General features: G+C 42.8%; 1 protein-coding gene across 1 annotated transcript; it reads right to left on the bottom strand.

Annotated features, from left to right (window-relative positions):
• Positions 1 to 689: 689 nt before the first annotated feature.
• Positions 690 to 9,665, bottom strand: LOC124697009 (putative cysteine-rich receptor-like protein kinase 20). The gene is made up of 7 exons (XM_047229655.1): positions 9,636 to 9,665; positions 9,497 to 9,520; positions 9,202 to 9,409; positions 8,888 to 9,125; positions 8,645 to 8,795; positions 8,297 to 8,536; positions 690 to 809 (listed from the first exon to the last, which is right to left on the bottom strand). Exons 1-7 carry the CDS (start codon positions 9,663 to 9,665, stop codon positions 690 to 692), a joined length of 1,011 nt encoding a protein of 336 aa, XP_047085611.1.
• Positions 9,666 to 14,658: the final 4,993 nt, after the last annotated feature.

Here is a 14,658-nt window from a genome sequence, read left to right as displayed (position 1 = left end):
TTACACATATTCGTAGGTTCCCTACATATATACATGGAGCTCACGATCGACAAACGGTACTAACGACCGTCTATTTGGAGGTAGAACAACTATCTGGACTAAACAAGCCTTTGTTGTTTATTACTTCTCTAACCAAAAGTCCCGCCGGTTCCTCCGCGATTCCTAGTGCGTGTTCCTTTGGTTGGAGTCCGTCCCGCATGAAGTCGACCTATATACGAAAATGAGATGAGTATGACTATATCAGTCTTGATAACGAAATATTGATGATAATAAATAAAGTTGTGAATGTTATTGCTTACGTCGAATTTATTTTTGTTCTGCTTCTCAGTGGTTAACAAAAGGCTCCCACGGAAGCCCTGTTTTCCACTAGTGGGATGTGATTGGTTGCTCGGCTGGATGCTGGAAGTTGTACCAGGAGAAACAGAGTTTAGGATATGTTGTGCACTAGTGGCACCAGCGGAGAAGTAAAGGAGAGACTAATTGGTAGGCCACAAATTATATTTTTCGGCTTCGTTGATACACCACACAATGTTTAGCAGCTCGTATAAGTCTCAATGACTCAATATCGTAACTTTGCACACACTTTGGTAATGTTACCATCAACGAGTTTAGAGCTTAAGGTATTACAAGCGATAACACAAACTTATGACCGCATCAAATATAAAATCCAGACCACGAGGTCGACAAGCTTATGACCACATCAAATACAAGATCCAGACCACGAGGTCGAGGATGACGATGATCAACTTCTTCAGGCTACTGCCTTCATCATGACCTACGATCTTTGGTGGAGCTCCATGAACCTCAACCTGCAGAATCACATAGTAGCCTGACTGTTGCGATAAGAACTGGGAGTAAGCTTCTTCTGCCTTTTACCTAGTCTTGTAGCCTTGGTGAAGGTTGTTCTCGCCCATCACAAGAGGCCCAAACTTCTTCCACGAACTGTATACTCCTGGCATTCTCCCATAGTAGACCACATACCAATTGTACTTGTACCAAGACAGAGCATAAGAAACACGGTAGTGAACATACCATTGCAAGACAAGTACTGAACATAAGCTAAGCAACATAAGCATCCATGATCATATAGGCAAAAGCATCACAAAATTTCAATCTATCAGCTAGCGTGATCTTACTAACAACCACACTAGCTACTATGGATTTATCCTACCACCACGTGTTTGAATTGCAAGTAGCCACATGTCGACATGCCAATAGCCCTAGTGTAGACACATGTAAACCTTTGAAATATACTCTACATGGCCATGTGGTAGCAGCAGGTTCGTCCTGAGTGGTCAGCTAGACGACAAGTATGATGTCATGCGACACAACTCACATCACAATCATTGAACTTACATACTTTCCCCCAAGGATCCGATCGAGGGGACAACAATCCGTGACGGCCAATGCCATCCCAGCGGACTGGGCCGGGTGGGCTTTCGGCCAGCGCAAACCATAATGGATCCATGACGGGCAAGCCAAACCGCCAGCCAGGCCATCTGTGACGCGAGGTTGCCCACGGAATTCCAAAACCATCAGCAGCACGTCTCTATGACGGTTTTTGGACATTTGCCGACGAAGTAAAATCGTCAGCGAAACCCGAGAATGTTGTAGTGGATGGAGCCAAAACAGATCCCGCCACCAATAATCATTGAGTTCTTGCTTGGTGAAGAAGGAGCCGCCGAATTCATGATTACAACGCCTAGGTTCCCCACGAGCGGCGCCAATTGACGAGCAGGTCTATCTCTTTCTCTTGTCCTTTGCTTGGAAACTCCCGTGAGCTTGACCGAGTGCTTCTTTTCGTTTTCTTGAAAAAATCGTGTACGGGGCCTGCTCCTTGCGAGTACCAATTGCTAGCGTGAGTACCCGGTAGTTGTGCTAATTAATGAGCACCTGATAGTTGTACTACTCCTGTGAAGATTTGCTACGTCATTGATTAATTCACTTGATTGTCAGCTATGGTGGAGATGATGGGGGAAGCCAGTCTAGTAGTATTTAAAGGAGGGAGAAGGAGATACACCTATTCCATCAACTACTGCAGTTTGGAGAAGATGAAGAGAAAAGGTGGAATCCATCAATGCAATTCATGAGTGGAGAAGAAGATGGGCGTTGGAGAGGAGGAGATGAAGGTGTAGAGGCAAGCAGTTGGATCAGGGAACATAGAGATCTGCGGGGAAGACAATATATATCATATATATTCTTGGGACAGAACATCAGATTAAGAGAAGTACTGTAATATGCTGAACTTGATGCACCAAATCGCCGGAAAAATGTAACGTGGTTAAATAGGATGACGTGGCTGCACGAAATTGCATATAATTCTTGTAGTGGGGGATTGCTATTTAGACATAAAAGATATGTGGGTTTATTTCTTCAAGTTGAAGAATGAGAGTTAACAAACCTTCATCGGCTTTGCCACCGAAGTGCAACGTAACACAAATTCCTATATTGGCAATAAGAAGTGAAAATGGCTATGAGTTCAAAAACTACGCTCTTAATGGTTTTCTTAGTGACGAGGGGATAAGACATCAATATTCCGCTGCATACACCCTCAACAAAATGGTGTTGCAGAAAGGAAGAACCAGACGCTTATGGATATGACAGGGTTTATCTTGGCGGAGTTTTAATCTCCATTCAACTTTTGGGCCGAGGACATCTCCACCGCATGTCATTCATCTAACCGGCTCCATCTCTGCAAATGCTTGAACAAGACTCGATATGAAATTCTCTCCAGACACAAGCCTGATATTTCCTACTTCAAGGTGTTCGATTGTAAGTGTTTCTATAAAATCAAGGGTGTATGTTTGTCTAAATTTGAATCCAAAGCATTGGATAGTATATTTTTTTGGTTACGGTACCGAATCCCACACGTATCGAATCTATGATAAAGCCTCCGGGATTGTAGTTGATTCTTGTAGTGTGGTGTTCGATGAAAATGATGCCTTTCAAGTGGACCAAGTTGATATTTGTACAGATAATGAAATACCTCAGGACGCCACAGTATCCAAGAGAGACACGAGGTTAATTAGTGAGAAAAAGAGAAATGTGCTCTGATTTGTTTCCAATTTTATCTAGGAACACTGAGGTGAGCGAGACGTGGTCCCAACCCTATGCGGCCTCACACATCAGCATAAGGGGCATTGCCATTGACCAGGCGATAACACTCGTTTGATTTTTTTGTGGGAGTTTGTGACAAAATTCTGGGCAAAGTGAAAAAAATTAGATGCAAAGTGTATATATAAAAGGGATTTCTATTTTCGTGCCCTCGGTTCCTTAGTTGTGCTCAGTTTTCCCCAGCTCCTTAGTTTTTCCTCAGTTTTCCCCAAGTCCTTGTTTGAAACCCGCAGAAGCAGCTCCGACGGCAGGAATCCGTTAAGTTGACCGTTCCGTGCTGACGAGTGGGGTCGTGTTGTTTGTGGGGTCGCGTCGTGTGGGGCTAGTAGGAAGGAACCGCGTGGGACAGGACGAGACCATGTTTGTGTGGCCGTGTGGGGCCGTAGCGTGTGGAGCCGTGTGGGTCCGGGATGTGGGCACGAGTGGTTTCTGTCTCTTTCGCCCAGATTAGCAGTTTTCAATGTACCTTTTTCCTCTCTCTCGCTCGATCTCATTCCTATTTGATAGCCCAAATTGGTAGCAAATCTAGAGCAGCTTCTCCTTCTGTTTTTTAACGCCATTCATTTCTTTATGCATTCGTTTTTACCAAATCATGTAGAAAATCTAGGGCACAAATCCAGAGAAAATATAGGATAAGCTTGCATAGAGCAACCAACATAGCATAGATATATTCACGACAGATCCAACAGTAGTACCGATAGAACCCTACAACATAAGCTACATTTTACATGAATTTAAGCTGCTCTACAGATAGAGCAGTCACATACAGAGAGTGCAGTAGGCATGTTCAACGCCTCTAGGTTGCGCCTGTGACTCGCCTGGAGGTTGCGCAGGTGAATCCCAAGTGCTTTGTGTTTGGCCATGAACGCATGCACGTTCACCGTCGTTCCAACTCTAGCGCCGCATCTGCCAATGGATTCAGCATGGTTCACCAGGCAGTTGAAGTCGGTGGCGCGGAGCTTCCTGTTGCAGAAGGGGCACTTGTAAATGCCTCGAGCAAAGGGGCCATCGTAATGGCCGGACTGCAGCCTCCTGAGGACGTGACGAGTCTTGGTGTGGAAGGACTCGTCGTCGCTGTCGACGTCGCTGCTCTGCACCTGTCACGTAGCACCAAAGATCGTGCAAAAAACATGGAGTCAGTTGCAACGATGATGGAACAGAGAGTGAACAAAGATCATGCATGATAATATGGGCTCGAAAAAAGAGGTAGCCTCGGTTACATTGGACACACTTATATCCAGGATTTGAGTCGATAAACCAAAGATCATGCACAACAAATTTGAACACACCAATTGTTTATCGACCAAACCTCGAATCAATTTGTGCCCAAATATTCATCATCATCGGCACAAATCTTAAACAAAAGCAAATCACAAGCACTAATAACGCAAGATCTAACACAAAAGGATTGAACTAGGAACAGACGCACCCTAATAACGCTAGATCTAACACAAATGGATTGAACTAGGAACAGACGAACCCTAATAATGCTAGATCTAACACAAATGGATTGAAATGGGATAAGAACAAGGGAGCAAAGGGTTACCTCCGGCTCGTCGTCGACGATGCTGGTGTCGTAGGGGTTCTCCGGCGCGACGTACGGCACTGGTTCGTACAGGTCCCAAGCGACGGGGGCCTAGACGGGGGCCTGGACGGTGGCGGCGGCCGATGCGCCGGCGGCTGATGCGCCGACTGCTACGTTGGAAGCAGCGACAGGGGCCTGGACGGGGGCAGTGGCCGATGCGCCGGCGGCTGATGCGCCGACAATGGGCATCTCATTCTTCTCCATCGCCGGCGGTTTTCTTCGGGGTTTTTCTTCGGTTGTGGAGAAGATGATGGGACAGGAGAGGCGGTTGCAGTGAGAACGTGCGTCGAGGGAGAGGAAAAGGGCTCTATAAAGACGAAGGTGGCGTGTACCGCAACACGCGTCCGCTATGCACGGCTGCAGCGTGCACCGCGACACGAGTCTAACCCTGGGACGTTTGGTGTACTCAGTTATAACCTCGGGCCTTATACAGAAATTTTATCTGTACTCAGTTTTCCCCTTGAGTACTTAGACTGGCAAGTGCAATATACTCAGTTTTACCCTCAAGTAGCTAGTCAACAGAGAGTCAACAAATGAGATTAACATATCTAACTGAGGCATTTCATGCGCAAAAAAATTCAAAAAAATAAAAACATGGTGGCACCTACTCATGGAGTCTTCCTACGCAACCTGCCACCAAGAAAACCTTAACAAAAATATATAAATCAAGTTTTACCACAAATTGCCACTTCTCAGAATCACTAGTGTAGCTATGAAGATGCATGGTTTTCCACTCAAACCCCTTTGCAAAACATCTTCCCCAAAAACATAGTTTGTCTAAATGATGCCATAATTGTCACACTCATGTATATTTGAATTGCAAATAATTTGATGTATCCCAATATGAATTATATTGAACAAAACATGCATTTTTCATTTTGTAATTCTTTTTGTTTGAATCCCTTAGTCTATTTACTATTTATGTGCCCTTGGATTGTTAGTACTACTCAGTTTTGCCCTCAAGTTCTGTCACAAATGCTCTCAGAAGCCCAAACTTATCCTGATTGGTTGAGCCGTTGTCACACGGATCGACTCCACGAACCGTTGATCAACTGATCTAACGGGCAGTATACCCCTCCCCGTCTCTTCGTGGCCACCCCTCTCTCTCTCTCTTCGTGGCCACCCCTCTCTCTCTGTCGGTGGATATAGTTTTGGCTTTCGCTTTCCTTTTTCTTTTAGGGGATATAGTTTTGGCATATAGTTTTAGTAATTTGAAACGGCCCAAAAGTGGTATAATTTTGGTATAAACATGAGGCATACATATTTGCGGATTTCGGTGAATGCATTATTGTCACCCCCCTAACAATTATCAACTATCTTTCGCTTTCCTTTTTCTTTTAGGGGATATAGTTTTGGCATATAGTTTCGGTAATTTGAAACGGCCCAAAAGTGGTATAATTTCGGTATAAACATGAGGCATACATATTTGCGGATTTCGGTGAATGCATTATTTTCACCCCTCTAACTCAACTATGTTTCGCTTTCCTTTTTCTTTTAGGGGATATAGTTTTGGCATATAGTTTCGGTAATTTGAAACGGCCCAAAAGTGATATAATTTCGGTATAAACATGAGGCATACATATTTGCGGATTTCGGTGAATGCATTATTGTCACCCCTCTAACAATTATCAACTATCTTTCGCTTTCCTTTTTCTTTTAGGGGATATAGTTTTGGCATATAGTTTTGGTAATTTGAAACGGCACACACTAATATAGTTCGGTGAGCAATGATAAGAATCCCTTGTATAAACATGAGGCATACATAAAGCATTCCAATATAGTTGGTAATTTCGGTGAATGCACACACTAACCATGAAAACAACTACAAGTACATGTAACTGAATAATGAATTTGTAACAAGGTATCCCTTGTAACAACTTCTAGCGCCTGGTGAGCAATGATAAGAGTCCGATCGCAATTATACAACAGAAAAAACAACCAGCTATCAGATTAGCTTTCTTCTTCAACTCGATCAGCTGCCTTAACTGCTTGTTCATTTTCTTCAGTTCTCCCTTCACTTCCACCAGTCCTACATTGGGAGCATTAGGCATAATCGGAACGGCTCCTCTCTCCGCCGCATTCTCTACAGAAAGTCCCCCCTCCCAAATTGCGCTCCCCAATAGCGCCAATTGATTCCTGCAATTGAAGCCTCTGAACGTACACATCGATCCACTCGAAATGCCTGCATTTCTTCAGGATCTGAAAACAACAACGGGAACCCTAAATCCCAAATTCGATGGAATAGCAAGAAAATCGAGAGAAAACAGAGAAATTGGAGCGAGATCTAACCTTATCCCCCTCTCTATATGGCAAGCTCTCGCATGCAAGGAACTCACGTCCACGGTTGCCGTTCTCGTCCGTCTTACAGATCGACCGCTTCAGAGGCTCTGGCGTGGGCGGTCGGGGCATCTTGTCAAAGGCACGGGTCCATACTGCGGCCATGAAGAACGGGAGGTCGAAGAGAAACTAGACATCACCCGCCTGCCGGAGAAGGGCTGCCGCTGGCGGAGAAGAAGAACAATGGGGCGCGGGGAAAGAAAGGGGAAGCAATGGCACGGGCACGGGCGCAGGGCTGGCTCGGGCTCCCATTTTGCAACGGTCACCTGGGTAAGCTGTGGGTCCGGCGCACTTAACGTGGACAAGTTATGGGTCCCACGATGATCTGGATAAGTGAAGACGTGTCCACTGCGGGGCACCAACAGCGGCCCCACTTGCCAGCACCAACCAACGTCAACTAACGGGATTCCTTCCGTCCGAGCTCCTTCTGCGGGTTTCAGACAAGGTTTTGGGGAAAACTGAGGAAAAACTAAGGGGCTGGGGAAAACTGAGCACAACTAAGGAGCCAGGGGCACGAAAATAGAAATCCCTATATAAAAAGGGAGATATTAGTGTTAGTAATAGACTCTTCTTTTAGAAATGGGGAGCCCCGACCTGTGCATCATTTAATGCAAATAGCCGTTTTGTTGCAAAGTTTTAGAGGTCCGGAGTTTACATCTCATGGGTCATTGTGTACACAAAGATCAAACTGGGGAATATTGGATTGCATGCACTAGCCAACTATTCCAAAAGCCCGAGCTGATGGAAAGATGTAGGCAATTTATTTCAACACTCACCCTACGTCTTTGCCCTTTGGCCTATTGTGACGCATGTTTGGGGAGCCGCAATATTTTTTTTTAATTCTTGCGTTGGCCAGGATTTGGTCCGAGGACCTCCTGCTCTGATACCATATTGAATTGCATGCACTAGCCAACTATTCCAAAAGCCCGAGCTGATGGAAAGATGTAGGCAATTTATTTCAACAGGGAAGAATAAAAAACGTCTCTAATGCAAAGTGACTTTAATCAAGTAGTTTTTTTATTCAAGTCCCGGTTGCCTTTGTGAGTATCTCAATTTCTTAAGTTTCTTTTCAAACTAAAATATGCAATCAAGATCAAAAACAAACGAAACAAAAACACACATAAATATAATAATGACTCCCTTGCTGCGTGACTGTTTTGCTGAGTCAACTTTTATATATAGTGTTCGATCCTTGTTTCATCGACCCTGAATCTCGGTAAGAGTAAAACTGTTCACGGAGTGTTGGATATCATCTCTGACTTGCTCCATTTCAGTGTTGCGCCGTGCAAAGTTGGTGGGGGGTTCGGGGGTTGAAAGTGCAATGCTTCCGTTCTCTAGGACGAACACAACAGATGACATATGCGGTCTGTCATCAGGGTTCTCCTGGACACACAAGAGTGCCAAATGGATGCAAAGCAAAACTTCATCCTCTGAACAAGTATCCATGATAGATGAGTCTGCCAATACTTTTGTCTTCCCTTCCTTCCACATATTCCATGACTGTAGTAATCACGACCATCATATTATAATTGTTGCAACTCTAAAAAATAATTTTTGGAAACTTGAAGTAACACTGATAAACTTGGGAGAAGTTATTTGTGTACTCACATAGACTATGAGGTTTGAGAATCCCATGATTTGACCACTAGAGCTTCTTCTTATACCAGTTACAACCTCTAGTAGTAACACACCAAAACTGTAGACGTCAGACTTGGTAGAGAAGACACCATCCATTGCATACTCAGGAGCCATGTAGCCACTACATGATCATTTTAGTTGCACGCATTAATATCGAATGGGAGTTGAATTTATTCAAAGTTTACCATTCACTTTCTTTCAACAGATACTCACTATGTCCCAACAACGCGTTGTGTATTTGCATTTTGTTGGTTATCCCTGAAGATCCTCGCCATACCAAAATCCGCTATCTTCGGTTTCATTTCTGCATCTAGTAGAACGTTTGCAGCTTTGAGATCTCTGTGGATTATGGTCAATCTTGAATCTTGGTGGAGGTAAAGAAGTCCCCTTGCAACTCCTTTGATTATACTAAACCGTGTTTCCCAATCCAACATTGTTCTTTTCAAATCATCTGTGGATATAAATTAATGTAGGGTAAATGTCTCCAATTTGCATTATGAAATTATGGTGTGTTTCTAGAACAATACCGAAAAGGGTAGCATCTAAGCTCATATTAGGAAGATACTCATATATCAGCAACATTTCAGCTCCCTCAACACAGTATCCAAGAAGTTGAACCAAGTTTCTATGTTGCAATTTTGCAATCAGAATTACTTCGTTTCTGAATTCTTTTGTTCCTTGTAGAGAATCCATACTTAGTCTCTTCGCAGCAATTTCCTTACCACCTAACATTCCCTATAAAATAAAATAAAAACATTTTTCACATAAACAAATAAATTTGGTTAATTTTAGCACTATTAAAGGAAAAGTGAACTGAGTGACCTTGTAAACTTTGCCGAAGCCTCCCTGTCCAATCATACACGTATCAGAGAAATTGTGCGTTGCTAGGGCAATCTATAATAACTAAATAGGAGCAACCCACTAAGGTGAATTCTCTCAACATGCAACATATCCACCTCACCAACATCTTCAAGCAATCACAACCAGCCATGTCAGCAGCTTTCCATGTCATTCTTTGTTTTGTTTTCAGGTAATTATCACTATAGAACGTCACCCCAAAATATTCTAACCGTGAGCCCCATATCCTCCCCATAATTATAATCGGTTAGTAATTGGCCTTTCCTCTCCAAAAACTGTCAAAATATTTAAGGCATTCATGCGTGAGCTGAATTGACACTTAGCTCTCCTGAAGCCATCAAGCTCTTGATTACAATTTGCTTCATCTTCTTTGAGAGGAATGACCTTTGTCTTCTCCACGGACTGTTCCTCTCCTCCAACTCCACGCCGCTTATTCACTTCGCATCCTCCATTGATTACCCATCCGCTTCATCTTCTTTGGTTTCAATGCATGGAACATATGAGAATGCATCGATTAATTTCATCCTTCCTCTTCATCTTCTCCAAGCAAGAGTAACAAACGCAGGTTATATAGCATCTGTTCTCGCCTCTCACACTTGAGCAGTCCAGCTGCATCCTTTCCATCTTCTCCACCACATCCACATGTCAAATCCGAGCAAGAGTACTGGGTATCCGAGCTCCTCATCTCTTCAAAATCCGAGCTACCGAGAGTGAATTGTCTGTTCCTCTTCCCCGCCTTCTATATGACATCTCCATGTGCCATGAACTCAGTTTTTGATCTGTTAGGTTTTGCCATCAGAAAGTCAACATGTTGGACATGATATTGTATCCCCAGTCGTCCAGTCATTGCCATGAACAGGATGGATGTCTGAATCTGGAGCCTTCACCGCGTCCTGTTTCAGTGCCCTCGCCATGAACAGGATGGATGTCTGAATCCTAATTCCTATGTACTGTATTGCTGCTTTACAAGCACAATATCCTGCAGTTGGCTCTTTGATTATTGTTGCCGCGTATGTCATATTGTCATCAGTATATCTCATGTACCTCTGTGATTCATTTTTATGGATACTCGCATGCATATATGCAAACTAAGTTTAAGTTCAGGTTGCAGAAAAAATCTTAGGTGCACATTCAGTATTCACGTTACCAAAAGGCATGGCAGTACAACATGGGATCTGATAGAGTCGCACAAGAGCACTTCAATAATATTTTTTTTTGGAGGCAAGTTCATCTTGGTTTTCTCTGCAGCAATGTTTAGTTCTTTGTACCAGACAAGAAAATAAAAACATACATAGATCTTTACCAGCCATCTAGCATTGTGAATTTATCTGATGTATTATTGTTTGTCCTATAATTCAGCATGATTTGACATTACTGATTCTCGAGTCACCGGGCAAGAGTTTGTGGCGCTATTATGTTTTCTACTTTCATGTATATTAATGTTTTAGTTGACGGGAACAAAGCTTCCCGCTTTTTAATTGGTTTTGATATGCATATGCACCAGTCGTGTTCTTTTCCATGATCGCACAATTCTTATCTGAAAACTATTAAGTTACATATATATACTAATTATGTGTTGGAGGAGGCTAAGTCTCTTCTTTTTGGAAGTCTGCGCATGGTAAAGAGATACAATATTATGATTATGATGCATGATGCGGCAATACAAATGTGTTGGTGCTCAGATTCAAAAAAAAATCTTGGATTCTGAATTTGTATTTTTCATATTATTCCCAGTTGCAATCAGTAGATCATATCAACCATGTTAGTGCATCCTGGTATATTTATTGAAGGTACCAAATCATCTTATATTCGTTCATGTCTGGGATAAATTTCTATTTCTATATGAGGTGATGCAAGGCATGAAAACAAATTGGACATAAGGTGCATATGTTCATCCCTTCGAGAAAAAATTCAACATAGGTAGAATACATATTTTCCTCATCCTAATTCATGGCATCTAATGTTTAACACTTATTCAATAGATTAGTGTCAAGTCATACTATGATACTATTTTGCTTGATGTACTGCTTCTCTAGATGGTAGACATATTTGTAGAATCCAAGGCACGCATACTTTAAAAAATAAAAAAAACTCCCCACAAAATCCCGCAGCAACGCGCGGGGAATCCTCTAGTTTCCTCAAATCGTACACACAGAAGTTCATGGTCATGTTGATGGTTATGTCCTGAAGTTCATAAGAGGTACTCATACCATCGGTTGGTATGTTATGGTCTTTTCTCCGTTTCGTGGACTTGCCTGCTCAAGAATGTTACAGTCATTTCTTCTCTAACTCTTTATGTGTATGACTATATCATAGCCATAAAGATAAAATCTTCATATATTTATATGAACTTAGAAAGGAAGCGGCTATTCTGAACACGAGCTCAGATGAGCTTGTTTTATAGACCGCGCAGCTGGTATAGGAAATACTGTTGTTGTGTCAGATACGGGATTAGAAAAAGTGTGTACTCCAGGTGCTGTTCGTATGTACGCTACCTTCGTCCAAGCGGCGACAGCGCCGCCGGTGACCAAGCGGCAGCCACGGGGGACCCCATGGTTGGATGTTGCGGTAGCAGCACCATGGACCAAGTGTTACAATCGAGATGCACAATAAACGAAGAACGAAAAATAAAACACCGTAGGGGACACGAGATTTTAACGTGGAAAAACCCTTGCAACACACAAGGGAAAAACCACGGGCGCCGGCCAGACAAAACTTCACTATTTCGGTGGTGTTTACAAACGCCGTGGGTGTACAATGATGCGATAAAACCCTAGCGGCGGCTTACAGGGAATATATATAGACGGTGGCAAAGATCCGTACGGGCGACGGGCCTCGCTCCGCTCGTCAGAAGTTAGCCTCCTTTTAGTATATGAATTTGGATCACAATATAACAAACTCCACCTTGAGACAAATTCCTTGTAGCATGAACTTCAACAATCACCTGAATCAACAAAGAAAACACTTGCTGGCGCCAATAGCCACTTGGGCTAAACAGTTATACCAACCAAGCTTGAGCAAAGCTCAAACTTGGACACGAGACAGAGCTTAGTCATCATATCAGCAGGATTATCATGAGTACTAATCTTGCATACCTTCACTTTACCTTTTGCAACCACATCTCCGATTGCGTGGTACTTAATATCAATGTGCTTTGTCCTCTCATGGAACATCTGATCTTTAGTAAGATAAATAGCACTTTGACTGTCCATCGAACAACTTAATGCAAGCATTATCTCCACAAAGCTCAAGCATATAAACCTTTCGACCAAACAGCCTCTTTACCCGCCTCGAGCAATAGCCATGTACTCAGCCTCGGTAGTAGATTGTGCAACAACATCCCGCAAAGTAGCCTTCCAGACTAACGAAGCACATCCACCAACAAGTAAACACATAACCCGTGAGGGACCTTCTCTTATCCAAATCGCCGACATAATCTGAATCAACATATCCGGCGAGCCCCTCACCAATCCTGCCAAACCTCAAGCAAGCTTTTGATGTGCCGCGAAGGTACCGAAAATCCACCGAACGGCTTTCCAATGTTCTTTACCAGGATTAGCCATGTATCGACTGACCAAACTCATAGCATATGACAGATCAGGACGTGAACAAACCATGGCATACATCAAGGAACCAACAGCACTAGAATAGGGAACTCAAGACATGTACTTAATATCATCTTCAGAGCTAGGACATTGCAAAGATGACAACTTGAAATGAGAAGCAATAGGAGTAGTAACTGACTTTGCGTCATGCATATTAAAAAGATGGAGAACTTTCTCAATGTACTTTTCCTGACTAAGAAACAACAAACTAGACTTTCTGTCCCTTTTAATTTCCATGCCTAGTATTTTCTTAGCAGGACCAAGATCCTTCATCTCAAACTCACTACTTAATTGATTCTTTAAAATAGTGATCTCTTTCATGCTCTTGGCAGCAATCAACATATCATCAACATATAGCAGCAAATAAATAGATGATCCATTAACAAACTTGATATACACACAGCTATCATACTGAGATCTCTCAAAACCATGTGTAAGCATAAATGAATCAAACCTTTTATACCACTGTCGTGGCGACTGTTTCAGACCATAAAGGGACCTCTTTAATTTGCAAACAAGATCCTCCTTACCGGGCACAACATAACCTTCAGGTTGGTCCATATATATCTCCTCCTCCAACTCACCATGCGAAAAGCAGATCTTTACATCTAGCTACTCAAGCTCAAGATCATGCATAGCAACAATACCAAAGAAAGCACGAATAGAACTATGCTTCACAACCGGGGAGAATACATCATTATAATCAACACCTGAAATTTGACTGAAACCTTTTGCTACTAACCTTGCCTTAAACCGTGGAGGCTCATTAGGAGACAAACCATCCTTTCTTTTAAATATCCACTTGCAACGGACAGCCTTCTTTTGTTTAGGCAAGTGCACAAAATCCCATGTGCCATTCTTCTCAAGCGATTGCATCTCTTCTTGCATCGCACCTACCCACTTCTCTTTATCAGTCGAAGCAATGGCTTCAGTATATGTAGCTGGTTCAATATCATGCTCCACCTGTTCAGCACAACTCAAAGCATAATCAACAATATCACATTCTTGAATTAATCGGGTAGGAGGTGTAATATTTCTCTTAGGGCGGTCAGCAGCAATAGACCGTCCTTGTCGCTGAACAAAAGGTGGTGAAGATGGAACATCAGTATCATCATTGTTGGTTTCAGGAACCACATTTTCATTCTCCTTTGCGTGCTCCACCTGCACGCCAATTCTGTGCTGCTCATCATCAGAAACATCAGGAGAATCAATAGCATCAGAAATATCAGTAGACGGACTATCATTGAACATAACCGCCTCATTAAAAACGACATTCCCGCTCAACACAATTTTCTTAGTTTCAGGATTCCATAATCTGTATGCCTTGACTCCTGAACCATAACCAAGGAAGATGCACTTAACAGCCCTTGGCTCCAACTTTCCATTATCAACATGAGCGTAAGCAGTGCAACCAAAAACTCTCAAATCTGAATAATCAACGAGCAAACCAGACCATACCTCAATTGGAGTTTTCTTATCAAGTGGAACGAGAAGGTGACCTGTTGATGAGATAACATGCGG

Source organism: Lolium rigidum, chromosome 3 (assembly GCF_022539505.1).
Source record: "Lolium rigidum isolate FL_2022 chromosome 3, APGP_CSIRO_Lrig_0.1, whole genome shotgun sequence".
NCBI classification, from domain to species: domain Eukaryota; kingdom Viridiplantae; phylum Streptophyta; class Magnoliopsida; order Poales; family Poaceae; genus Lolium; species Lolium rigidum.
This window is presented reverse-complemented; position numbering and strand designations above follow the sequence as displayed.

Excerpts from the sequence above, each read along its gene's own strand:
- LOC124697009 (XM_047229655.1), bottom strand. The coding sequence starts at position 9,665 with ATGGCTGGTTGTGATTGCTTGAAGATGTTG. Across the intron at positions 9,126-9,201 it reads CTTAGATGCTACCCTTTTCG|ATGATTTGAAAAGAACAATG; the intron begins GTATTGTTCTAG and ends TTATATCCACAG. Across the intron at positions 8,796-8,887 it reads CAACGCGTTGTTGGGACATA|TGGCTACATGGCTCCTGAGT; the intron begins GTGAGTATCTGT and ends ATGATCATGTAG.